Source organism: Pithys albifrons, chromosome 1 (assembly GCF_047495875.1).
Source record: "Pithys albifrons albifrons isolate INPA30051 chromosome 1, PitAlb_v1, whole genome shotgun sequence".
Classification (NCBI taxonomy): domain Eukaryota; kingdom Metazoa; phylum Chordata; class Aves; order Passeriformes; family Thamnophilidae; genus Pithys; species Pithys albifrons.
In genome coordinates this window covers 11,616,143-11,643,400 of record NC_092458.1, presented here as the reverse complement: position 1 = coordinate 11,643,400, position 27,258 = coordinate 11,616,143, and the positions used below count along the sequence as shown (strand labels likewise).

The following is a 27,258-nucleotide window of genomic DNA, read 5'->3' as shown; positions in this document are numbered from 1 at the left end:
ATATTAGGGTGGGGTTCTTTCTTCTCTCTGTTTTTAAGATCTCACAATTTAATTACATTGAAGCAGGAAACATGCTTTATTTAAGTGATGTCAGGATTTTCTTGAAGGGTTTCATGGGAAGCATTCCTACATCTTTTTCTCTGTTTACATCAAAGGTTTATGAATCCAATGTAAACAGCAGAAATGAGTGTAAACACCAGGGATTAACTTTAGGAGATTTGAAAGGAACACGGTTTGCCTTAATAAAATTAAGCAAATAGTTTAGTATTTTTATATATCTCTGTATAGATACTGAAGAAATATGTTCTCCTTATTAAACATTTACCATTTGAGCTTTTTGAGTATTACGTAAAAAAATCAAGAACAGCATTATGTTGTTATTCCAGCTAATTTTATTAATGTCAGGGAGAGGACAACTGGGTTCTGCTTCATTAAATGTGCAGGCACACACTGAAGTTGTGTTCTCTGCACTGCAATCCAGCAAGAGTGTTATGCAATTTAATAGTCTTTAAAGGGTTATTGTCTCTTGAGAGCTGTGCTTTGATTCTACCTGCTGCCTCCTTCTCCACTCACTGTAGATGTCCTCTGCTTCCTCCGAGTATCCTGAAATATTAATGGGAAAATTTCTATAATCCTAATACTAAAACTACTGGTTATAATCATGTGTGAAAAATGAGTGGGCAAAAAAGAAGAATGGAGAGTGTCGCTCTGCCAGAAATAATGTATTATCTTGTCCTGATCAACACCAAAACAAATAATTTTGTTTCCTAACAAACAAAACATACGTGAGAACTTGCAGGCAATGGCTGTTGAATAAGTTTAGGAATAAAGTTACACAATCTTCAGGGATTCCAATCCTGGCAACGTGATCAGAGCCTCTTAAAGCCAAAAAACCCTCAGAACACTTAAAAGTTTCTGCTTGTCTTTTTCACCCTGAAAAAAATGAAGGAGGAATTTTAAAGAAAAACTCATTGCACAGATAAAATAATCATTGATTGCATAAATACAGCTGAAGTCTCACTAGGATTTTTAAGTATAATAACACTGCTGGAGTTGCAGGAGGCACCACTTGTCTCTGCTGCCCTCAGCTGAGGTGTGCAGGCTGGACCGGGGACCAGGTAACAAACACACACCTGACCCCAGGTAAACACACACACACCTGTCCCCAGGTAAACACTCACCTGCCGCCCCAACACCGACCCCCAGCACAGTCACGGAAATCAGGGAAGATCAAACAACAGCAACTAACCCAGTTGTGCACATTGCATCTTGCCCAACGAACTGTGTGTGTCTCTGGGTGCTGTCACCTTTCCTGTGGGGCCGCAGGTGTGTAACCAGGCGCCCGGGATCAGCAGACACGGGCGTAAAACAGGTCACACACAGCGGGGCAGCGAGAGATCGGCACGGAGCAGGCTGTGGGCAGGCATTGGCCTGTTCCCCGGGCAGCCTGAGCCCGGTGCTCCCCAGAGCACGGTGCGGAGGGGCCGGGGTAAGGAATCCTCTCTTTGGGAGGCCCTGACGGAGCCGAGGGAGCGGTCCCGGCCCGCGTCCGCCGCCGAACTACAGCTCCCGGCGGGCTTTGCGGGCCCGCCATGTTGCCGCCGCTCTGCGAACAGCGCGGAGCGCGTTGTTGGAAATAAACCCGTCCTTGAATAAAACTCTGTGAGCGTGCGCTTGAGCCTACAGTGAGGCGGGCGGCCGACATAGTCCCTCAGCCAGCTGAATTAGCCCTCAAGTCCTTGCCGGGTGCGCTTTGGCAGGGGGTGCTCGGCAGCGGGCCGGGGGGGTCCCCTCCCTCAGGCCGCTGTCTCCCAGAGGAGCTGTAGAACCGCTTTTCTTGCCTGGAGGCAAAATGCAGTGTCCTGGGAGTGTCCTCAAAGTACGTGGTGATTCAGCTCATCTGGCTCAGCTCTATGCAACAAGCCCTGGCACTGGTTTCTCTCACCACTCCCACCTTGTCACCGGGGGGTTTACCCCAAATGGTGCGCCTGACGCTGCTCTGCTGCCCGATTTGCCTTTGTAGGGGACTTGCTGCGTACAAGTGAGGAGCTGTAGCTCACGCTTTGCTAAGTCTCATATATCTGGTACTGGACCTTTGTGTGCTATACAGGGCAGGTACAACTCATCGTGAGCATTGCGTGGGCAGTATGTACGTTCACGCACACAAATACTATTTTCCTTTTTTATTTTTTGGGTTTTTTTTTTTAGTTTTGCACAGTCATTTGGCAGTCCTCGCTATGGAGAAGTCAGTAACTTTGAAAACTCCACGTTCTGCATTTTATCTAGAAGTAGGGTAGCCCGGGCAGCACTGTCGCGGGGCAAGTTCTTCATAAACACACCCGCGTTTATGAAGAACTAAGATCCCTCTTAGTGGGTGGATCTTAGTTAAGCACAGCCCACATACAGGTTTCTAACATCCTGCTAGACAAGGAGCCTTGGGAGATCTGGCAAGGATCATTTACAGCAAGGTGGCTCAGGGAGATAAGGGGAGATCACAGGGGCACCTTTTGGGTGTGGGAGCAGGGAGAGGATAGGGAGGGCAACAACTGGATCTCAAATACCATGGCAGAGATCTGTATGTAAGTGTTAGGAAACCCAAATAAAAATTTGAGTCAAAAGACTTGAAGAGTAGCTTAGGTGGGAGCCAGGAAAGTGGGCTGGAGTGAAGTAAGAGGGGCTGAGATGAGGAAAACGAGAAGCAGAGCCTGCAAATGGAGACCAGTGGGGAGGAAGGAAAAGGGGAATCTAGGAGGCAGTGTGGAAATATGTAAGGCTATTTGTGCAGAAGCGGTGTGAGGCTCCTCTTGCATGAGTACTCTTAAGACCAGGTTGGAGGCAGGGACACAAGCACAAGTTGAGGGTTCTCTTTGCCTTGTTTTGTTGTTGTTGTTTTCTCCCATTTTTAAGGTGCAGTCGTCCCTTGGAAGCAGCCTCATTTTGCAAGTGTCCAGCACCATCTCCTTTATCTTAATTAAAAAAAAAATTCAGTAACACTTTCTGCAATTGACATTGCATCCATGCATTTTTGGAGCCTGTTTGTTAACTTTAGCAGCAGTGGGCTCTGAACAATTTCAGGAACATTTCCTTAATTTTCTCTCTCTCTTTCTTCTCCATGAATTGGTTTCTCTCACTCCACGCTGTCTTAGCAGCAAGTTCGCAGGTTTTTCCCACCACCCCCACTCTCAAAAATATGTAAGTTTTGATTCAAAAGAAATTGAGTACTCCGTCCATCCTATCCCAGGGACCATCTACTCCCTGAGTCTTGTTTTCTGGGCGTCCCCTGTTGCTTTTTACCTTTGGAAACCTGGTAATACGCTAGCAGCTCCCTATTCTTTCCCATGGCATTCCTGCCAGTTTCCAGCTTTGCATTCAACCTCAGCAGCTGGAAAAAAACCCTGATGATTTAAACTTTGCTTCCCCTTAGCACTGGACTACTGTGCACTCACTTACATGGTTGCCTTTCTTTGTTTAGAGTCATCCACCTCCTGAACAGCTTTTACAGAAAGGCAACTTCAAAAATGCTAAATAATCACAAATAATAAACTCCAGAGCTCCCAGCTCTGTCCTGATCTTGTGTAAATCAGGACAGAACTGGCATCAAAACTGTAGCAGCCTGAGGGAGCATCTACTGACATCGTGTGGGAAACTGCAGCGTTACCCTGGCTGAACCCCTTGGAGGCCCTTCCAGGCATCAGGCAGTATAAAGTGCCCTGGCAAGAAACCTGCGTATTATTTCCACTATTTGTATGCTCATGGGATCTGCAATTGAACATTGGAAAGATAAATCAAACTCTAGGCAACTAGATTGCTAATCCAACGTTCTATTTCTAGTTTATTTTCTTGAAGAACAATGAAAAGAACAATGGAGAGGAAAGCATACCTTGGAGGAGGTTACAATGTACACATAGCCATCTTGGGAGTAGGGGCGGTTCTTTGCTTATCGGGGAACAGGGCACACGGTAAGGAATAGGGATGCCTGGTGGTGTTTAGGGGCCGCAGTAGCAGAGAGCACAGCTGTTTATCTCGGGGTGCACTTAACTCCCTCCCGCACTCGGCTCGACAGGCGGGCACAGGCACAGGCCCGGCCCTGCTCCCGCGGCGCTGGGGCACCGCCGGCAAAACCTGCTCTGGCCTCCCGCTGCCCGGGCTGCCCCGGCCCAGGGCAGGCTGCGGCCGCCTCGCCCGGGGGGACCCGTCCCCGCTTCCCCCTCCGCCGCCCCTGCCGCGGCCGGTTCCGGCCGCCCGTGCCGCGCACCTCGCGTGGCCGCGGGGCGAGGGGGGCGCGCGGGGCGAGGGGGCCGGGCGGGGCGGGCACGGCGGCACAGCCGATCCCGCCGCGGCCGGGGGCGAGCACCGCTCCCCACGGAGAGCAGGGGGGCCGGGGCGCAGCCCCCCGGCCCAACCCGGCCCGGCCCCGCCGGAGCAACAGCCGGGGGCGGGGCCGGGCCGGGCGCGGCACCGCCCCGCGGGAGCGGGCGGGGCTCTTCTCCTTTGCGCCATGATGAACAAATGACCTCGCGGGGAATGAAATTTAAGTTCCACCGGGGAGAGAGAGTTCTCTGCTTCGAGCCCGACCCCACCAAAGCCAAAGTGCTCTATGATGCCAAGGTGACCGACCGCGCGCGCCCCTTTCCCCGTTCCCTCCCACTCCCTCCTCCCGGGCGCGCGGGGCGGGAGGCGCGGGGCGGGGCCGGCGCGCGGCCCGCCCGCTCCCGGTACCGCTCCCGCGCTCCCGGTGCCGCTCCCGCCGGGCACTGCGCGCGCCCCCGGGCGGGGAGGCGGCGCGGGAAGCGGCTGCAGGGCCGGCCGGGGAGGCGGAGGCGGCTCCGCCAGCAGCAGCACTTGTTGCGGGAAGCGGGCGCTGGCCCGGGCAGGGGAGAGAAAGGCGGAGAGGCCGCGGGGCGGGGGCCGCCCTCCACCGCGGGGCAGGGAACGCAGCGAGGCGATTCCACCCCCGCCGGGCTCCTGCTCCCCTCGTCATCGCTCTCTGCGGGCGGCTCAGGCCGGTCCCCCGGCAGGACTCCGCTCTCTCCCTCCGCACACAGAGCCCCGGGGCCGAGGGGTGCGTGTAGCAGCCGTGTAGGAGCTTCTGGGCCTTCCCCACGCTGGGGAGCAGGGGCGGGTGACCGGCCACGGGGCCCTCGGGGCCTGGCTGTCGTGACAGGTAGAAAGCGGAGCCGCCAAGGGGCTTTGGAAGGCTCGGAAGCGCTTCCCAGTTTCCGTTCTCGTCTGAACACCTGCAGAGTAATTCTGAAATCTTGTTTTCATTCCTGCAGTTTCGTAGCGAAGCTAGATTTAGCCCCCGTCCCGCGTTCCCACGTTTACTGCCCTTCCTTCTGCCTTTCAGAAGGGTTTAAGCGGTACCGCCGGTGCAGAGTATACGGAAATAGGATAGCAGGCAGTGCGTGTGGAGTATAAATGTGGCAGTAAGAAAGAGGTGACTGACTCAATGCGATCTGATCTTAAGGAGTAATGGTAGTAATTACAGAGCTTTATGTAAATGCAGTTTTGTTTTATGATATCAGTGGTACGCATGAGTTTATTTTATGAGTTTATTTTGCAATCCTAAATCATCTGTGCCCAACTTGCAAACAGAAGTGTGGTGGGTTTTTGTGGGTTGTTTTGGGGTTTTTTGTTTGTTTTTTATTTTCTTTCATTTGGCAGGGGTTTTTTCTCAGAGAGATGAAAAGGGAAGTATTGCAACTGCATTATTGACCAAGTTAATACTTTTTGCTGCAAGTTTGCTAGTTGTGTGTCTGTGTTTCTCAAACATCTTTGATGAGGAACATGACCATCCTGTAATATTTTGGGCTTCCCTTTTGCTTGTACACGTATTCCTGTATTCTGACAATCCCAACAGTTTTAGTTGCTATCCCTAACCTGAGTGCAAAAACTGTATAGTACCTTCTTTATTTTCACATATCCTAAGCAGCATAATTGCCCTTGAATCCATCAATAGTTCTTAAACTGGACTCCCAAATTAAAACATCACTGTAGCCAAACTGCAGATACATGATTTATTGAGAGCCACTCCAGTGCAAGCAGCACGATTCCTTTGTTATTGCTGGTACCGATGCTTTTCTTAATGATCCACTGATCCATTTTTTGCTTCTGAGGTGCAGACTTTCAGACTGGCTCATTTTACATGCATGAAAGAGAAGGAAAACAAAGGTTCAGATATTCGCAAAGCCATTTAATGTTTTGTGGCTGAGATTTTGTGATGTTCAACATAGCATTTCTGAGGTTTGTATATAGAGAACGGTGTTTTCTCCTGCTTTGAAGTTTTGAGGAGGCAGCACATGTAAGAAAACTGTTAGTAGCCCAAATCTGCATAACCATATTATGCTACTGCATTGTTTGACATGTCCCTTTGAAAGCATGGGATATTTGCGGACAGAACAAAGATGGTGAATGTTAAAAGTACTCAACAAGAAAGCTAGTTTTTCTGACCAGTTAGTATAATCCATATTTTCTCTATTTAACTTTCTTTGTTTGTGCATGAACTCCCTGAACACCAGAAGCCTTACTTTCTCTCACATTTTTAACACATGCTATTCAATATTTGTTTCAGATTGTTGATATTGTTGTTGGAAAAGATGAGAAAGGCAGAAAGATTCCAGAATATCTGATCCATTTTAACGGCTGGAACAGAAGGTAAGAACCTGTATGTGTGGTTTCAGTTCTTCCGTTTCTTCTGTTTTATTCTGCAAAGACAGGCATTGCACTGAGTGTCAAAGGACTGATGTTTTCAAGAGTATTTTTGGATTTGTGAATGCCTTTAGTATTCTTCAGTATGCTCATGTTGACCCATTTGTCTGTATAAGTAAAATTCAGTGAATCGATTTGATAGCCATAGGTTTAAACTTTGTGGGATATCTGTTTGTGGCATATACTTGTGGCTCCTATGTTTCCATTAATAAATTTTATGCTTTGTTGAATCTAGACCTGGATTGTTTGGTTATCAAGGCCAGTACACGAGTGTGGTGTCTGACTGTGGTCGGTAGCATGTGTTGGTGCTACAAATGCTGTTGCATGTGAAGTCAGGGCTTGTGAGATTTTAGATTAGCAACATGAGAGTTGAAGCCATGTGAATACAGGACAATGCAAACCTTGTGATATAGATGTTGCTTTTGAATGACATTAAAAGGGTACTTTGTAGATTTAATCTTATTAGTAATCATAAGCAGCATATATTGATAGCCATTGTTAATTTTCTTTTGACTTTTCCTTAGCTGGGATAGATGGGCAGCTGAAGATCATGTTCTTCGTGATACAGACGAAAACCGCAGATTACAGCGTAAATTGGCGCGGAAGGCTGTGGCTCGCATGTAAGGATTTCTTGTGGCCTCAGAATGAATGAGTGATTCATTTTCAGTTTCAGTCAGATACATCCAGGTGTCCACAAGTGAGCTGGGTGTCCAAGCGCATGCTGGAGGTGGTAGATGTGTACTTAGTACAGTCAGTGCATTCTAAAGAGCTGCTCTTCTCATACTAAGGTGGATACCTATGTATTGGTCTTAAACACCACTCTAGAAGACTAACACTTAATAACTATGTTATTCTTAACTATTGCATGAAATGCCTGTGTATTGGATCTCCATCTTCCCAAAGAAATACACGTGTAAAATAACTTAGAAAAACCTGAAGTGTTTTCCAGCCAAAGGCATTAGTCTAATATTGAGTGGCCATGACTTTGAGGATCTGCTTGAGAACATGAGTATGAGGTAATGTGCAGATATTAACGTGTCCATTTTCAAATAAGCAATGTCCAAATTATTTTAACATTAATTGATGAAAATAACTCAATCATATATTTCCTGTGCGTTTGCGTGTAGTTGAATTAGGTAGGATAAACAAAATAATAGCCAAATTTCAGTGAACTGTTTTATGTTTTGTAGGAGAAGAAAGGGAAGAAAGAAGAGACGTTGCAGGTTGCCTGGTGTTGACTCTGTGTTAAAAAGCCTTCCTGCTGAAGAAAATGATGAGAGCAGTGAAAACTGTGAGCTTATTTTCATCCTTTGGTGGCTGGTGTGATGCCTTTAACTTCTTAACCTGGGGAAGCAGTGCATGCTGTAACTTGCTATTAGGATGATATGAGATTTTCATGATTCTATCTGAAATTCATAGAGGCAGTCATATGAAGAGTGAGCACTGTGTTTCATGCTAAGCGTCTATTAAGTTAGGATACCTGCTTGCTTTCTGTATTCCAGAGGCTTTTCCTTCTATTTCTTCCACGCAACTCTTTTAATCAGTGATTTCAGAGCTAAATTCTGTTTTCCTTAGTGTAGTATTAATAGGTGTTTGATGCTAGAAAACAAAACACTTTTCCTGCTAGTGTTTGTTTGTATTTTAGGGGGCAATAAGGTTATTTTTTTCCCTAGTTTACTTGGCACAAGGGTCTCCTTCTCATCAGCTGACTGCCTGATTTCATTTTCATGACAGATCTTTAATTTCCTGCATTTTTCTTTGTAACTGGAAAGCCAGCAGGAACACTGTCTGGCATTTAACTGATGTTCTGTAAACTGTCACTGCACAGATCCAGACCTTTTGATTGAATGATTATTATGTTAATCCTCTGTTCAATGCTAAAGTCCAGTGAAAATTTAAAAGATCTGTTCAGAAATGTAGGGAGCTTTTAAAAGTGTTTTTCAGTTACAGAGGATGCAAAAATGCTTCTTATAAACTCATCTTATGTATTTGAAATGTTTATAGCATGCTGTAAATAATACTTGTATGTTTAACTCAATTAGAGTTATTTGTCGTCATTAAATATAACAAGTTAGTTGTGGGGCTTGGTGGGATGGTGTTTTGTTGGGGATTTTTTTTGGTTGGTTTTTTGTTGCATTGAGGCCTGAAATTGTTTGGTCATAACCTCTGCAATATAATAATGTGAGATAAATGTGTGAAATCTCTTTTATGCAGCTATAAGTAGTTCTTCTGATGACAGTGATGAAGGAACAGATGAAGAAATAAAAAGTGAAGAAAGTGACATAGATGAGAGGACAGAAATGGTATGTATATTCGAGTGCCTTAAGTTAATACAATTTAAAGATCCATACTTGAAACTCTGGGAAAATTGGAGTAGATGCATTATAGGCCACAGCTGGTTATTTAACTGGAATTCAAAGCATAATTTACTTACTCCTGGTGTCTACTGCGGCTGAGATTTTGAAAATTATACAGAATGTCATATTCTTGTGGAATTATTTGATATTAATCTAAACATACACATTTGTTTCATTTCCTCTTTCTACTCACAAAGCTTATGTGGAGAAAATGTAGCAGACTAGATTTTCCACTTTTGTGGATGCTGTAAAAATTTACTGATCTGTGCAGGGTGGACAATTCCTAATAGCAGCAGAATCTTTGTCTTGTATTTTACTGTGAAACAGGCATGTCAATCCTGCTATTAAATTAAAAGGTAGAGGACTAACTTAAAGAAAAAGCATTTACTTTTGTACATTTCTACATTTTCTGTAGTTCTACATTTTCCTACATGAAAAAGAAATTACAGAGTAAACAGTTGTGTGGAATCAAACAACTACAGTCTACATTGAGGGTGATTGGAAGCATCAAGCCTGTGTTGGTTTTTTGGTTTGGGTTTTTTTTTGTGAAATACTTAAGCGAATGGTAAATTTTTTTAAAAAAGTTTTAAGATACGAATTTGCAGATGCTTTCACAAGCTTACAGTAAGGCTATTATCCACTCAAATATTTATTCCATGGATAATGCAATTTTATTTTTGTTTGACAAAAATTGATTATTATATTGCATTCTGACAATTGACATTCTTTTTTCACTGATATTCATAAGCACAACCATTATATTGTTTCTTGCACTGGTCTGTTGTAGAAAGAAGAACAAGATACTCATACGAAAAGGGACATGGAAGAAAGAGCAATAAGCATAGAAATTCCTGAAGTCTTGAAAAAGAAGCTTGAGGAAGACTGTTATTATATTAATAGAAGAAAAAGGGTATGAAATCAAAGTTGTGAAATGAATGTGCATGGGAGGGGGAGGAGGGTATAAAAAAGCTGTGTGTACAGGTTCTGTTTTTTTTCAACTTCATGGTGAAGGTGTGCTTAGACAGTGTAGGAAATAACACCAAGAGTGTAGCAGACAGACTTCTCTATAGCTCAAACTGTGACTTGTCATATTTAACAGTGTAGTGTTTCAGTACCTAATACCTACCTGTGTTTTAGAATACAGGTTGTTTTTTAAACCTGGAAATGCAGGAAGCTTGTTAACCTGACTGTGTTTTTGCTCTAGTTGTTTATAAAGTGTTGATCACAAATGCAGTTTGAGGGCAGAAATTAATCAGTCCTGAAATAGCTTCATGCACTAGACACTTACTAAATTATCTGGTGTATTGCAAGCTCTTGTTTTAACTTGTTTTAATTGTTTATATAAGATATTAATTTGTTGCTTCTTTTTCAGCTAGTGAAGCTTCCTTGTCAGACAAATATAATAACCATCCTGGAGTCATATGTGAAACATTTTGCTATTAATGCTGCTTTTTCAGCCAATGAAAGATCTCGGCACCATCAGATGACTCCACATGCAAATATGAATCTCCATTATGTGCCACCAGAGAAGAAGTAAGTAATCTCTAGTCCAGTACTATTGTCGTAAGAAGAATGAAGCCTTCTGTGTTCTGTTTGATGACTGTTCACTTCTGTGAGCTTACACCATGATGTATTTCCAGGGCTTATAGTATTTGACAGATAATTGTAGTACAGTAACACTGACAATTTGTTAATGAGTGAGAGAGTCCCTATATTACAAAAAGTCATTATTCAAAAGTATCAATATCCTGTTTTATTGTATAAGTTCTTTTAAATATTGTCACCCATTTGGAAGAATGCATTGCTGTTGTCAGTGTGAAGAATTTCATATCTGGTATGAGAATACCCTGCTTAAATAAAGCTGAACAGGTTCAAGTTTTGTAACAGATAAAAAATTTAATGGGAACACTTAAAAAGTCCTCCTAGTTCAGGTTGTTTTTTTTAAAAATTTTTACTCTTTTTTTAATTGACATGATCTTAAGTCTTGGAGTCAATATGTAGGGAAACTGTATAACACCAATCCCATTTGTTAAAATTGGTTGTATCTTAGTTTCTGTTCTCAGCTGAGCTGTGTGTTCTTCTACCATGCTACAAATGCACCATCCCTCCATGTTTGCAGTGTGGCGTTTTTTGGTGTTTGTTCTCTTATGTTAATGATTCTTGACATTAGATGAGACTGCTTCCTTATATAAGTCTACAGTGGGGGCTAATCTTGCATTTTATCAAGGAGAACTTCTTTACTTGTGTTACAGTGTTCCGTTTCAATGATGTGTAATTAGGCTGTTCCTTGGAATATTTTGGTCTCTGTGAGTGTCTAGGTTTATATTGCAGTCACTCATTTTTTGACAGCTTAATGATACTTCTCCTCCTTTGTAGTATGCTCTTCCAAACAAAAAGTTAGATGAAATATCAAAAACAATAACAGAAGGTTGTACACATACTGTGATTGTTAAAGTAACTTCTTCAATAAAGATAGTGCTTTAATAAAGAAAATGTGTATAGTTTCAGTGATCCATTAGGCAGAAGAGAGTCGGCTGACAATTTTATTATGTTGCTCTTACTGTTCTAACACTGACCTTGGATGACCAGGTTACTACTGACCTTGGATCTAATAGAATTTCTGCACATGATGGTCCCCTGACCCAATTTATATGTAGTGTTTAAAAAAACCAAAGGCAACGGTCTTAGCAGGTGGTGTGAAATGGTAATTGGAGGTTTGGAATTTCTAACATGGGTAATTTGGGCAGAATCAAATTTCTGTTACCATACTCATATATGCACTTGAAACATGAGAGGGGAATACCTTCATAAGGGTGAGAGTTGATGCAGGTGGACTGCACTTGGTGTTCATGGTTCTTTTTGTAACAGCACATGTATTCCCCACCTAACATTGTGAGTCTTTTACAAAAGCCTAAAACTGAAATTCCTGAGAGCCTCTAAATGTAGTGCTTTGATTACTGGAGCACACCACCGGAGACTGATGTCCAGTGGAAATGTATGTAGTTCTGTTGGTTCACTGGCTAGCTCGTAAGCACAGACTCAACTCCATCTTAGCAGCTGTAGGTCAAATTCTGCTTATGCCTTTTAGACAGAGATTCAGTCTGTTGAGTACTTACTTCTTCTGGCAGGTGCCTCTTTTTTTTCAACATAGTAAACTTGAAAAACAAAATAATGCTCTATAAAAAACATCTGACTAACTTTATTTACTCTACGGTAGATTACATTAATCCAGAAATACAATAGAATTTTTTTTTTTGCTTTATGAAGCAAGCTTTTTAAAAAATTGTATTTCTAAGTTAACAAGAGCAATCACTGTTTTTTTAAGTGTGCTTTTAATCACCTATTACTTGGTGATTAAATCAGCATATTGTAGTTACATGGTTAATAGTCTGTACTAAAGGACAATTTTGTACAACAATGCTGAAAAATGTTGACATGCAACTTTGAAATTCATATTTTTTTCCCCTCTAGTGTTGAGTTATGTAAAGAGATGGTGGATGGGCTGAGAATAACCTTTGACTTCACACTTCCATTAATTTTGCTCTATCCTTATGAACAAGCTCAATTTAAGAAGGTGACTTCATCAAAATTCTTTCTTCCTATCAAAGAAAACTCAACAAATACTAACAGGTAGGTTGGATATAAGGAGTTTAATACTGCTATCTCCTGAGGAAAATGTAGGAGAATGTGGTGTTTGTTGTTTTTAACTTCTATTTGAAAATAAATACAATTCTGAAAAATAGTATTTAATAGAAGGTCTCATCACTTTAATAGTTATTGGGAGACTGTCTCGTCTTAATAAGTGTTTAACCAGATGTATGAAACTACAAGAATTTCTTTTGTGGGTAGAGCCCTGCTCTTCAGTTCTTTAAAGCTGCCTTAATTTCCTAGAAATCAGGAGGAACTTTCCCCAAGTCCTCCTCTGTTGAATCCCCCAACGCCTCAGTCAACTGACAGCCAGCCCACCACGGGGGAGCCGGCCACGCCGAAAAGGCGCAAGGCTGAACCCGAAATCCTGCAGTCACTGAGACGTTCCACGCGCCACAGCTCCAACTGTGACAGGCTGTCGGAGAGCAGCGCTTCCCCGCAGCCTAAGAGGCGTCATCTGGAGACCCCAGCTTCTATGCCAAAGCTCTTCCTGCACCTGGAGAAAAGTAGGTTCTGCTCTTGAATTTGTTGATCTAAATAAAGTGTAAGGTTCTGTTCTTTTTTTTAATGCGGTGTGGATTGTGAATTGAATCATGGAAGTGGGAATTCATTACTTTTTGTATCAATTATTTATCTCTGAGGCCTTATTGCCAAAGGGAGAAATATAAAGCAATATTCTCAGTACTTTAGTAGTGTATTTTTCCACAGAATTGAATGAGCTCTGTTTCTGAGAGCCTATTTTAGAGGATAGCCTTTATTGAATTTCAGTGTTTAAGACTTCAAACATTTTAGCAGCAGGCCTTAGTTGCATTTAGTGGTTTATAGTTCCATAAAACAAGTAATAACATTTATTTCTGATTTGTTTTGTTTTGTTTTCCCCTTCCTTTTGAAGAAACCCCTGTCCATAGCGGGTCGTCATCACCGATAACTTTGACTCCTAGCAAAGAAGGGAGCACGGTTTTTACTGGCTTTGAAGGTAGAAGAAACAATGAATTGAATGAGGTAACAGATTTTTATGTTACTACCCTAGATTCCATAATTAAAGGTTTTGTGGACCTCAGAGTAGGGCTGTGCAAGAAAAGGTTTTGTTGGTATTACTTATTTCATCTTTCAATTTGTAGTTCTGTACAGACTAAATTATTTATGATGCTATAAAGATTTCATAATCGATGATGTCATGTTTTATGTTTAGGTTTTATCCTGGAAATTGATGCCAGAGAATTATCCGCCAAGTGATCAGCCACCACCTCCCTCATATATCTATGGATCTCAGCATTTGCTGCGGATGTTTGGTAAACTGATTAAAACATCTCTGCTCCATCGAAGTTGCCTTTTTTTTTCAGTGCTCGTATCTGTGTGAATTTTTTTGTTTGCTTTGTCACATTTAGTTTTATTCTTGGCAAAATGTACATTTTAATCTATTTGCAACACTTAGGCTATTCATAGAGTTAGTTATCCTTTACTTGCTCTGTAAGTCTTCATTTAAGAAAAACAAAGCAGTGTTGCTTCCAGTACACTATCAAACATCATTAAACCAAGCAGCATTCACTTTCTCAGCGTGTTTCTATTTGCTAAGTCTTTGAAAGATCACTGAGTAGCTTGCAAGGAGAAGTGATGTCTGTGAGGAGAAGAAATTTTTATGTTCTTTTCTGTGTAGTAGATAAAAGTAATTGAAGTTGCTTGTACAAGAATAAGTTTAAACATTATTTCTTTTATTTACAGTAAAGCTACCAGAAATACTGGGGAAGATGTGTTTTCCTGACAAAAATCTGAAGGCTTTAGTAAAACACTTCGAAATGTTTCTAAGGTAATGTGACACAATGTACCACAGCAATGTTTCCATTGTTACATAGATCGAAATGTTCTGGAATGACAAAGGGAGTTTAAAATAAGATGACACGTTTTTTATTGCTACAAGAATATGATAAAATTAATACAAAATTTTCACAGTAACATCTTGAGTAAAGATTAATATAAGATCTTTAATTCTGTAATTCAAATTGAAGGGAACATGAATTTCCTAGTTCAAGTTTTGATAAACTCTGACAGAGAACTGAAGTGTGAAAGTTTGTTACTATGTATAGAATGGCAAGTCTAACTTGATTAAGAACTGTCTTGTATGAGAAATACAAAGTCTGCATTTTTTGAGACCATAATCTTAAAGAGTTTTGATATTGCATTGATAATGCAGGAGGAGAAACTTGTGCCTTAAAACATGTTCTTAATTATAGCAGCTTTTTAAAAGAAATGTCTGTCTTAACTGAGCTTTGAGCAGAAAGGTGTCTGTGATGCAATGCAGTGGTTTGTAGAGATACCCAATATCTGAACATACAAGCTCCACAGCTTATACGTACACCATGATCAGCTTTGTTTATCAATTACTGTAGTGAGTATCTATGCAGAACAGTGAAGGGGTAGTTGGATACCTAGTGAGACACTGTGTTGTGCAGCATCAATACAGTGGAAAATAAAATTGCCAAGAAAGTGTCATAAATGGTAAACATTTGGAGCAACTGTGGAAATTGTAGCTTAATTTTTGGTCAATGATTTTAGTACAGAAAGGTAACATAATATTACACTAGCATAAATAAAAGTCCTAGTAGAGATCAGGGAGATGAAAGCCTTAAAATTCTTTTACTTTAATTGTTTATGAAAAATAAAAAGATGTCTCAAATGTCAATGTTTCTACAATATAAAATTTTTCACTGGAAGCATTTAGTTGTTTAGTTTTACTGATTCCATTTTGAATCTCTGTTTTGTCAGATCCCTGATGGCTTTCAGAGTACCTTAAAGTTAAACAGGAACATAAGTAGAACTCATTGTTGGAAACCTGGTTTTGCTTGGAGTGATTATTTTTTAGGGAGCTTAACTCCTAGTGGATAAGATCAGTTTTTATCAGACCTTTGTGTGTTCAGATTCTTTTATATTGATCAGAGCAGGTGTCTGTTCTTTGGCATCTTTAATGCAGTGTTTTCATATCCATTCTATGGATAAGCTGTAGTGGAATAGAATAGAGGGAAGGAGCATCATGTCCCCTGCTCCTTATACAAGTAGGGAGGTGACTAAACTGAAAATAGTATCTATATGTGTCGTATTTTTCCATCTGACCATCTTGCTGAAATGTGTAGTCATCTTAAATGGAAATAAATCATGTTTCCTTGTCAGCATTTTTAGGAGAGATAGAACGGTGCTTTTGAAGTAAATCTCTTGATAGTTCCCACTTACCAGGCTTTGTGTTTCAGTATGGAGTGCTCTGAGAACACAAGCTGCATTTCTTCTAGAAAACATCTAACCACAAGTGTGCTTGGGTCCTTGAGACCAGTCTACAACTAAACCAAAGTGAGCCCCTCAGGACAAGCATGGCAAGCAAATGTGGCTATCACATATCTGTTACAACAAATTGAAGGCTCTTTCTTTTTTCAAGTGCTTTCTTTTTTGACAGTGTCAAAAAAGCTTCCAAGTTACAGTTATTGTTGTAGGCAGCATTTGGTCTTGGGCAGTTTTGTCATAAATGCTCTTTCTAGTTCGGTTTCTTTATCAGCTGTGCTACTGTGTATTCAAATAGATTACATTGAAACCAGTGCAAATTATTAGAATTTTTTTCTTAACACTTTTTCTTGGTGCTTTAACATGTCTTTGATTTGGGTATTTATTTCTTTGTCCCATATGTCATTTAAAGTGGTCAAACAATTACATTTTCTAGAAGCTTGTTCATGCTTGATTTTTATCACAGAAAAAATTCTTCATTATTTGTTTCTAATTACAAGAGAAAACTTGAGATGACATCTTGTACTAGTTATTCAGTTTTCACATTCTGTGTTTTCTTTTTTGGGAATGAAAGGATTGATGGATGTTTATCATAAGTATCAGTTCTATTCTGGCTTACTTTTTGAAGGGTAAAAACTGCCCTAAAAGGTCTGTATGCATTAAATGATAGCAGCCAGTTTCCTTATGGACTGCTTAAGTTTTTTTAGTGAATTGCTCTTGAGTGACAAGCTGAAGTACTCTCCTTTTCTTAATTTTTCTAGTAGCAAAGTGTTGATGTGTCTGTTTGCAATAATAAAACTGTCTGAATGTTCTTTGAAGTCTGGGTAGAGTAGCCCAGGCATAAGTAGTTTATATATTTTTAAATAAAACTTTCATGTAGTAGATGATTGCTTTAGTTCTTGCACAGATACCGATCTAATTTTGACTTATGATTTTATGGCTAAAACTTAGAGTTTCATTTAACATTTGTACTATTAATCTCATATGGGCTGAGAAACCAAGACTTAATATAACTCTTTGTCTGGAAGCTTGTTTTATTGAGTTTACTTAGTGCTTGATAGATGCATTAAATTTACTTTGACATGCTACATGGGTAAAATTTTCAGTCATACCCTCAGACTGCTGCTAAACAGGATTGTTCTCAGCAGCCCAGACAACATATTTTTAGGGAATGTATCAGTATAAAAAGCATCTTTTTGACTTTCTTGTTAAGTAGAAACTGTGCCCTTTGTGCTTAGTGCAGCTTCTTACCAGTGTGTGTGATGAAAATGTCCTCATGGAGAACATTAAGGTTGATTTCTCAATTATAGAATTTGCAGGAGTAGAGAAAATCAGTTTCTCAAATTAAGTACAAAACTCTGAGTCTTAAACTATTAGCTTGGAAATAATTCTTAGTACTTGCAGCCTGGAGTAGACTTTAATGACAAACTCATCCGTTGATTTCACTGAATTTCACTTAGAGTTTGAGTTTAATCTTCAGGAGTAAGGAGTGGAAACTAATGCAGTAAGTGGTGCTTGCTAACTGGTAATCCAGCTAGTGGAGGGCTCCTGATTAAATTTTGCCTGTTAATAGTTTTGGCGTAGAGAAAGTACTATCTTTTAACCAAGTTCATTTTTTCTTCAATTTTTTAAATAACATGCTCTGTGCTGACTTTTGTGCACCATGAGGCCTCCAGAAGCTGCTTTAGTGATAAGAACTGATAAGCAAGAAGGTGCCAGTCTCTGTTTTGCTGTTTCCATTGATTTGAACACAGTCTTGACTTGCAAAGCTGTTTTGGGATTAGAGAGGTCGCTTCTCAGGACCGTTGCCCAATGGAAGCTACTTGAACATTAGGAAAATGTGGCATGTCTGTTTTTACAATAGCAAGATCCATCTTTACTGAGGTAATTTCAGGATTGTATTTTAGGAAAAAGGGCAAACCAAAGTGATACATCACTTCAGAAAGACACAAGTATGTTGACTTTAATGAAATATAAAAGAATAAGTGATGAAAGATTTCTAAAATACTGCTTCCAAACTTTCTAATACTTTTTTTCCAAAGTATTATTTCGAATATTAAGACCATTATTCTTAATGGTCTTTAGTTTTCTTAAAAACGCACAGGTATTCCTAACTCAGTATTTCCTGTAAGCTTAGATCTTTTTTTTCCATGATGGTCTGTGATTTGCTTGTATCTATAGTGGCACTCTGCTCCATGGGTAGAAAAGTATTTTGACACTGTGGAGCATTTTCTGAGAAGGAAGTCAAATCAGGATGTGACCAAATTAGAGCACTGTGATAATAAAATGTATATATAGAAAGATGACATGTTGTTTCAAGTAGCGTTAAGAAATAGAACTCTTGTTTTGACAGCACACATTTTGAGTGTACTAATTTTATTACATATGACTGCAGTGGTGAATTATCACCACTAGTCTGTGCTAATGTACGGTTAATGAGAGGTTGCTAGTGTCTGAGAATGAAAAAATGAAGCATTGCACATGGTGAATAGATTAGAAAACATCTTTAGTTAGGTGAAGTTGCTTTGTGACAGAGTTCCTGCTTGTCGTGAGTCATTGTGACTTAATAAAGTTGTAAGATGACAACTAACTGAACATAATTTTCTGTAAGATCACAAAGAATGCAATTATACCAGTGTTTCTTATATTGACTATTAATGGAGTCATTATTATTGAATCATATTGGTGGTTTGGGTTTTTTTTGCCTCTCAATTTTTGAAATTGGCCAGTTACTTGTCAAAAAGTACCCGTGCAACATAGCAGTTATGATATACTAGACAACTTTGCACAGTACCTTGTTTTAGGGCACTACTACCATTTATTTGGGCTTTGCCATATTCATTGAATGGATAGAGAGTTAATTGCCATTTGGGGTCCTCTAAAGTTTTTGGCACCTTTATATTGAGTGCTTTTTAGTCACCGAGTACCTTGTATTTTACATGTTCTTATTTTCAGAGGGCTTTTGTTGTCTGCTTGGTCTGCAGAATGTGCTCTTCTGTGCTTATTGTTCTTGACTAAGGTTTGATTGCTTTGCCAAAAGTGCCATGTGGATTGTGTCTCTTGCTTCTGGTTACCAAATCATCAGGTGTCTGAGTATTTGAGTAAGTGTATTGCTAGTCAATAGCTGAGGTTTGGATCGTGCGTCTAAATTGAGAGGTTTCCCAAAATACATTAAAGGTGTTATAGTGGCTTTTTTAAAAGGCAGCTGTAGGGATCTGTGCTGGCCTTGTGACAAGTGAATCTTCGTTCTTAAGAAAAACCAAGGACTCCTGTATTGAGCTCTTGTAGGACTGGCCAAGGCAGATGATCTCAGTTTCTGTATGTGGATAAGTGACAAGAGTCCAGCCAACAGAACAGGCCAGTTTCCTCCTTTAGCATGGTATCCAGGTACTAGAATAAACATCTGAAACTTCAATTCACTTGTTCTGTTGACTACAGTGATGTTATATTGGAGTTTGTGTTGGTGATTTTTTGTTCTGAACAGCCTTCCAGATGGAGACAGGCCTATAAACTGGGGAGGAGGTGGTGGCATATGCTTTTTTTGTGAATCTAAAGTATTTTAGCTTTCAAATTCTGCATTTGAGTAGTAGTCTTGTAGAGGAGGTAACTTCTTAATCTGCAAATGACATTTCTTTTGATGAGATGACTCATAGAGTTAGGATCCATAATGCTCTTTTAGCAAATTCCTTTCCATAGATCATTACAGTTGCCTTTCAAACATCAAACGGCATCTGGCTCAGGTCACTGATCTCTTCAAAGCATCTGCTTACCTTCTAGAGCTCTGTAGTGGAAGTGTTTAAGATGTCACCTTCCTGGAAGCTTTTCCTTTGGAGTCTGTGTTCTTGTACCTCAGTGGCTGAAGTTGTCTTTCTAAGACTGAAGGTTTTCCTTTTTATGCCATTTTCACACTTTGAGGCTGTCCCTGAATTTATTCATGTGATGGTAGGTGATGTTGAGAGGAATTTTTTTCTTTATGCAGAGAATGTTCTGTTAATAAGTTGTGTTGACGCTGTCAAGACAAGGCGCTTTTTGTTACCAGATGATGCTCTTAAAGCTCATATTAATTCAGTGACTCTCGTTGATAAATGTTCCTGACGTGTGTGAAGTGGCCTTCTAATGGGAAGAGTGGTAATTCTGTGCCTCTTTTTGGTAGATCTGCCTGTATAACTCAAAGTCAGATGGTAGTATATTTGTGAGGCTATTGCTTGGAGTCACCTGAGGTAAGCTTGCTTACAGACTCCCACACTTGAAGATCAGAACATAGGAATTCTTCAAGCTAAGTTGCCTGCATATCTGTTTCCCTTGTCTCCATCAGCTCTAGGTCTTTGTGAAGTGTTCTCTCTACTTGTGGTAAAGAGGGGAATAGCTGCACTGTGCCGTGTTACGTCTGTGTTCTAAGCATGAATGTAAAGCATGAGGTTTCTTTTTGAGGACATGTAGATGTATGCATATGAACTCTATAAAAAATGAAAAGAGCAATAATGCAACAGGTGACTAAACTGATCAGGATTGGTAAGTTAAAGGTAAAGAAACAGTTTCCGAGTAACTCGATAGCACTGTGCTTTCGAGTCTGTAGCTGAACATTGGCTCTGCCTGCTAAGTACAACTCCGTCTGTCTTTAAATCTTGGCTCATGACTTGCAGGTACCAGTGTAGTTGATCCTGGAGCTATTTTAGCTTGTCCAAGAGCAAAGCAGGAGTGAAATATCCGGTAGCTAAGCCTTAGGAGAATTGTAATATTTCTGTGCCAGTGTTCTGCACTGTGCTGTTGTTTGAATAGAAAAGAGCTTCAGAAGGGCCCTGCTCTTTGTGTACAGATATAAAGGGATTGGGACAGAAGCTGCCCATGCATTCTTTTGGCAGTTTTCTCCCACTCTTCTGCAGAAAATAATTTGTTTGCTAGCTCTGGGGTATTTTGCTTTTCACAACTGTTCCATGGAGAACAGGGAGATGTACATTTGACTGCATGCATTCTGCCTGCCTGTTTTGGTTTTTTTTAGCTGTAACTGTGGCACAGCATCTCAGTTAACATTTCTCATCTCTACCAACTGTCACTTTAGTGTGCACAAAACTGGTATGTATGACTGATGATCTTAAGCAAAAGTCAAAAAATTTGTAAAAGAAAATGAATCTGTTTCCCATTACTTGCCTTTTGAATTCAGCCACCCAATGCCCTCTGAAGGTTCCTTTGTTTTAGTGTTCTTTTAAAACATGTTCCCCAGTATAATCCAGCCCTTAGTACTTTGTTTTACTGAATGTTATCCAAAGACACTAAGATTTTCATCAGCCTCAGTAATCACTTGGAGTCATTAACATGTGCTAATGAAGAATTATTAATTAAATACCACTTGTGGCTCCTCTTCATCTTGTGCTATCTAAGCATGTTAGGTGTAAGTCTGTTAAATTTTAGGCCTTACCATGCTCACTTCATACCCACTCCTTGTATCCCAGGAAGTGATTGGTAGCTAAAGTCAGTGGTCATAGTAGTTGATGACTCAGGTACTTTATTAGCTTCTAAATTGTTCTCATTTCAGTATTCTTGTATAGTGGTTTGAAAAATTTCACATCAGAAGCCCTTTTAGGCCCCCCACCATATACTGTTAATTACAGAGCTCCTTTGAAATAAGCAAGTATGGAGGAAGTTGACAATATGCTGTCTGAATTAATGATGACATGCCAAAGGATTGATTTTCTTCTAAAACATCTTGTATTTCTCACTGCTTTTTCTAGATTTCGTAGGATGTAGCTAGTTATTCTTCTAGTTTAGCACTTATTTGATGCCTTTGTTTAAGTACAAAGATTGGGGTTGTGTGGGTAAAATCAACGTTTTTTCATTTATCTGCAATTTTCTGCTGTCACCATTTTCTATGAACTCTGAGTAATTAATACACTCCTTAATAAATTTCAATTGCTTTATATAGAAAATCTTGCCAGCATTCTTTGGTGCTTTTAACTGTTAAGATCAAAGGTCATGCCTAATTCAGGCAGTGAGTGAGGCTGGAGAAACACTGTGGGGTTTATGGCATTTGCATGTACATTTGTTTTTTAATTTGGACTTTCTGTGTCCAGAGTTTTGGTTCTGCAAAACTGGTATTTCCAGCTTCCAGTGGTGAAGGCATCACCCCAGCCACTGTTGAGACAACCCAGATTCTGCAAATGACATCATTTCCTGTTGCTTCTATTGCTTTTTACTTTAACATGAACAGAGAACCTGTAGCTAACATTTTGCCATGGTTATTGATGCTGATCTGTAATATCCAGGTATTTTTGAAGGTCTGTTTTTTTCTGAAGTAGAGGTTTATTGTACTCTTAAGAATCATTTTGCCCTTTTGCCCCCACTTACATATGAAATGTCAAAGGAAACAGCAGAGAGTTAGTTACTGGTGTTGGTAGCAGCACTATTGATTCTCATTTTCAGTCCCAAACCAAGGAAACAGTGTATTAGCAGAACAGAGCTTGTGTGTGTGTGTGGCTCAGCTTCGCGAACAAAGATTTGGGAAGGGCTGTCCCCACGTGGGTGTGCCCTTCCAGCCTGCGCAGTGGATTTTAGGTGAGGCTCAGCGTGCGCAGAACTGGCCCCACCGTTTAAGTCCTGAGGTTCATCTGCCACGGCCGAGCGAGCTTGGACAGTGCCAGTGAAGTCCTCGGGACTGTCACAGCACCCGGCATTTCCCAGGAGGTCTCCCATCCAAGTACTAACTGGGGCTGACCCTGCTGAGCATCCGAGATCTGATGGGATCAGATGTCAGGGAGGCATTGAACTGCCTATTAGCAGAACAGGAAGACATAATAAAGTATTGGGTGCTTGGCTATTTGAATATTTGAAGACCATCTTGCAGAAATATGAACTTAAGGAACTGGATTTGCAAAGGACATGTTTTGTCTTTGAGAGCCATCTTTAAATCAGATACGATGAAAGATGGAGACCTTAAATGCACAACCAAATGAAACATTTGAAATCATAGCTTTACTTACCTTGAAAGATACAGTTTGACTTAGTGGCTTCTGGCCATTTGTATAAGATACTGACATAGTGGTAACTCAAAAGTACTGGTTTAGACACAAATGAAAAAAGTATGCTGAGCAGGTAGTTTATAGAAGTTGCAGACAAATCTCTTCAACTCTTTTTTTCTTCTGTGATAGTTCTCTGAGCATAGCTTCAACTTTTGAGGTTTTTTTTTAGTTGAGCTTGAGCAATTTTTTAATGCTATTTGGATTTCAGAGTGATAGGGGAAGACTGCTTCTCACTATGTAAAACTTGTGAAAAATAGGACAAGTCTTATGTATGCCAAATTTCAAAGTGAAATAATTCTTAATTCCCAGGCTGTGGTTTTGCTGAGCTTAAAAATTAATTTGAAAATAGCATTTCTGTTAAATGTTTCATGTTCTGTTCTTTTTTTGGGTGTGCTTTCTTCTCAGGTTTTTAGCAGAATACCATGATGATTTCTTCCCAGAGTCTGCTTATGTAGCTGCATGTGAAGCCTACTACAGTACTAAAAATCCTCGGGCAATCTACTGAAGCTATTAATAAGGATTAAAAGCTACTATACATAGCCCATGACAATGCTATTCTGCTACGTGGCTACAAGATGAAGATAAAAAAGGAATTTAAACAACTTCTGGAGTTGAAGAAATTGGAAAGTATCTTTCATGATGGTTGGATTACTTAGGAATGGAGAACTACTTTTCAGAAATGTGTGTAGACAATGTCGTGAGTCACTTAGAGGATTGAATATAAATCTGATTCCAGATGAATGAAGAAGCCTTATTCTGACTTCTAATGCATTGGACTTCACAGGACTAATAAAGAGGAAAGGAGGCAAAAGCAGATGCATTAGCAACAGGAGATTTTCATGAAGATAGATCATCATGCTATGTTTCTTTTTAGCCTCTCCCACCTGAGAAATAAGACTTGACTACACATTCACTTGACAAGAACATTTAACTGGTATTTCATGGGTTGTTTTCCTCACAAATTACACTTCATTTTGCGGAAATGTCATGACAGAAAGGATTACTTAATGTAAAAAAGATGGTTTTGCTATTTGGCTAGCATGACATCTGCCTCAAGAATGACTTTGTTGCTTGAATGAAAGATGTGTTGCTTACTTTGCATTTTGCAAAGGTGAATATAGCCCTTTCATGGTAAGACTGTCAGAGTTCCAAGCAGACCATACCTTCCAGGGGCCAGGGGTTCAACATTTACCTGGCAATAAATAATTTCCAGAGCCATTATGAAAGAACTGATTTTCTACAAGTAAGTGGAGAAGTCAATAAAGTCATTGCAGTTTAACTGGCAAATACTTCTTAATAAATTTCAAGTGGCTGCTGTGTAAATGTGTGATTTTGACTGTCTAAAACATTTTGTTTGCACTTAATTAGTATTTTTGAGGGTGCTAAGTGTGTGTATAATGAGAATTGGGAGCACTGACAACACACGGAGAAAAGCCTTTTATGTATCCTTGGGTGTTCTGCAGACTTGAAGGATGTCTCTTTAGACAGTTTTAGACACTTTGGCTCTGGAAATAGCAATTCAGTGAGAACTGAGTTCCTAGAAATCTGACAACACATTCAGTAGAAATTAATTGAAATAATTCTTGTCATCAAAACCTCATCCATGACTTAGAACGCTGACCATCAGAATGCTCTGCTATGTCAAGATAGACACAGATTTTAAAAGCACTGTCAGAAAATAGGACTCTGGCTTAAAGACTACTGCATTAATTACTCTATTGCCCTTGGTTCAGAAAACTTCTATTAGAATGCTACCTCTAATGCAAAACTCAAGTTTCCTTACAGATTTGCAGCAACTAGTATTACGGATGAATCGTCTTTCAAATGTAAATGGCAAACTTAGTGTAAGGCGAAAGGAAATCTGAATTCCACTGTTGACATTCATTGTCACTGTTTAGAGTGCACTGGTATGCTCAAGCTTTTTGAACTGAAAAGATAGGTATTACCTTGGTTTTAGCAGTTTAGGTTATGGTTTTTAGAAAAATTTCTATGAAGAGTCTGTTAAACTCAATGGTGGTTAAACCTATGTTTGACATGGAGATTTTAGTGATTGTTGATTCTAAAGATTACCATTTAGCAGTAGTACTCTTTTTTAAAATGTGTTTCTCTTGTACTGAACAAACCCCCACATTTGTAAGCTTTCCTCATTCTCAAGTGAGAAGTTTTGAATCTCTAGAAGAATGCATGTGTGCCAAAATCCACTTTGCCAATGTGTTTCACTCTAGGTTTAAACCCTGTTTCTCTAAAAAGACAATTCAACAAAGCACTAATAACTATCTAACACGGGACTAGTCTAGGATGCTGCCAGACACTTGATTCTTTATCGTCTCCATTGTAGGAATGTTAATGTAATAATATGGCCTATCTGGTTTTGTTCCATTGTTGGTATCTGTGAGCATAGGGCAAGTTATGAACAGAGTTTAAACCTTATTGTGTGACTGTTCAACCATTAAAATGAAAATTTCTGCATGTAGGGGTTAGAAATACTGTTGATATTGCCTTGTTGATACATTGTGGTGATGCTCAAAAGCCGTGAGGGGTCAAAAATTATGGAAGTGTAGTCTTCATGTGAACAAAGTTTTTCATGCAATTATTTGGGAGTTGCTATTGGATATAATATTACAAACTATCTTACTGTCATAATAACAAAAAGCTTTTCTCAGAAGTTACACCTTTTTTGTACTTGTTGTCACTTCTAATTGATAACTTTCCCAGCTACTACATATTTTAATTAAAAAGTTGAGGCTTATATATTCAATTACAGTAATATTCATCTTTGACATCCACCTTCCCTACTGTCACTCTTCCTTGACTGCATTCCTGGTTTTATACATGATTTATTTATTCTAAACCTGCGGCAGTAGGAGAGACTTGCAAAATCTTTAACCAGATTTTATAAGAGGGTTAGTTCTTACTAGTCTTGAAATACATAGGGACTTCCCCTAGTGTGGGCCCCAAAATTCACTTTGAATGTAGTGTTCAAGCGTTCTTGGAGCTGGGGAAAGCTAAGCAGTGTAGTTATACTGTTGGTGTGAATCTGTAGTTCTTTGAATGTCCTTGACTGATCAGGTATGTGATGTGATTCATATCCATCTGAGATGAAAGATGCACTGAACTGTTTGTCATTCCATAGTCGCTCTTTGTAGAGCTACTCCTATCAACGTATTCTAACCTGATTCAGTCAAAATGGCTTGGGTTAACTGAAGGAATGTGAAAACCCGACTGAAGTGGGCTAGGGAGCCTTCAGGGGAGCAAGTCTGCCAGCAGACTTCAGAGACAGTGTCCTGCAGAGGAGGAGCAGAGCTGAGAAAGCAGGTTAGTAGACAGTGGCAGTTTACACCAACATACCTGTTTGTACAAGTCATGTGTGCTCCGCTTCCAAAGGCAAGGGGGGAGTTGTGTTATTTAAGGTAAGTATTCCAGTGTAATTACAGTGTATACTTAAACTGGTATGTCCTTGCACTTGTCTTCAAGAACAGGGTGCTCCCACAGTGGGCGTGGTGGTGGGTTTTGGATAGGACTATTCTTGGGAAAAGGCAGAGAAGTGTAATGGCAGCCTGGGTGTAGAAGCAGGTAATTGCAGTTGCAGTGATGTGGAAAGAGTGCTGCTGTGTATGTACCTGAGGGGCTTGGTTTGTGCTGGTACTACTACTGCTCTGACTTGGTCAGCATGAAGATGCCTGAGTAACTGGACAGTGGGCCACAGGACTTACATGGGTAGTAAAGATTACCAAAGAAGAATAAATGAACAGAATATAATATTCTGTTTTATTCCTGATTTTAGGCTTGATTTTGTATCTATGATGCTTCTGAACAAAAGAAGCATACTGTTCTTTCAAATGCACTATCTAGAGTTGCCATGTTGCCTTTTGGTTTGCTACTGTGTTTTTCAAGCTCCTGTTTCAAAGCTCAGGCTTTCTTGTAGGGTCCTGTTCACTGAGGTGGTCAATGCTGAAGTAACCAAGTGCTAATTTAAAATATGTTCCATGTCCCATTCTGAAAGCAAGCTTTATGAAGATGTTAGGGTTTCTCTTGGCACTTGGTGTGGGCTAACATCGTGTGTGCTGTCAGCTGTTACGTTAGGAATGTTTGATGGGAACTTGTCAAGCAGCAGTGTGGGATGACCTTGCTCTGCATTATGCCAAGAGGAATATTTGGAGTCAAAGAGGAAATAAAAAGCTGATTGGAAATAAAATGCTGTTACTGCTTTTCATGTTTGTATCATAAAAAGTGTTATCAAGACATGTGGGAAATACACTGGGGAG

The 27,258-nt window shown here is 40.2% G+C and overlaps 1 protein-coding gene and 1 long non-coding RNA gene across 4 annotated transcripts; one reads left to right on the top strand and one right to left on the bottom strand.

Annotated features, from left to right (window-relative positions):
• Positions 1 to 386: 386 nt before the first annotated feature.
• LOC139678670 (uncharacterized) lies at positions 387 to 1,636 on the bottom strand. Of its 2 annotated transcripts, none has more exons than XR_011699070.1 (3): positions 1,182 to 1,636; positions 786 to 933; positions 387 to 603 (listed from the first exon to the last, which is right to left on the bottom strand). It is a non-coding gene; the product is annotated as an uncharacterized lncRNA (long non-coding RNA). The 2 variants fall into 2 exon arrangements; XR_011699069.1 differs by having other exon boundaries at positions 1,250 to 1,636.
• Positions 1,637 to 4,336: 2,700 nt separating this feature from the next.
• MSL3 (MSL complex subunit 3) lies at positions 4,337 to 25,751 on the top strand. 2 transcript variants are annotated; one of them, XM_071562144.1, is made up of 13 exons: positions 4,337 to 4,608; positions 6,572 to 6,654; positions 7,233 to 7,328; positions 7,899 to 7,999; positions 8,923 to 9,011; positions 9,853 to 9,975; positions 10,438 to 10,598; positions 12,537 to 12,695; positions 12,957 to 13,219; positions 13,606 to 13,715; positions 13,906 to 14,005; positions 14,436 to 14,520; positions 23,399 to 25,751. In XM_071562144.1, exons 1-13 carry the CDS (start codon positions 4,510 to 4,512, stop codon positions 23,496 to 23,498), a joined length of 1,569 nt encoding a protein of 522 aa, XP_071418245.1. In that variant the 5' UTR covers positions 4,337 to 4,509; the 3' UTR covers positions 23,499 to 25,751. The 2 variants fall into 2 exon arrangements, with proteins under 2 accessions (XP_071418245.1, XP_071418155.1); XM_071562054.1 differs by lacking the exons at positions 4,337 to 4,608; positions 6,572 to 6,654; positions 7,233 to 7,328 and adding an exon at positions 7,341 to 7,724.
• The last annotated feature ends 1,507 nt before the right edge of the window (positions 25,752 to 27,258 follow it).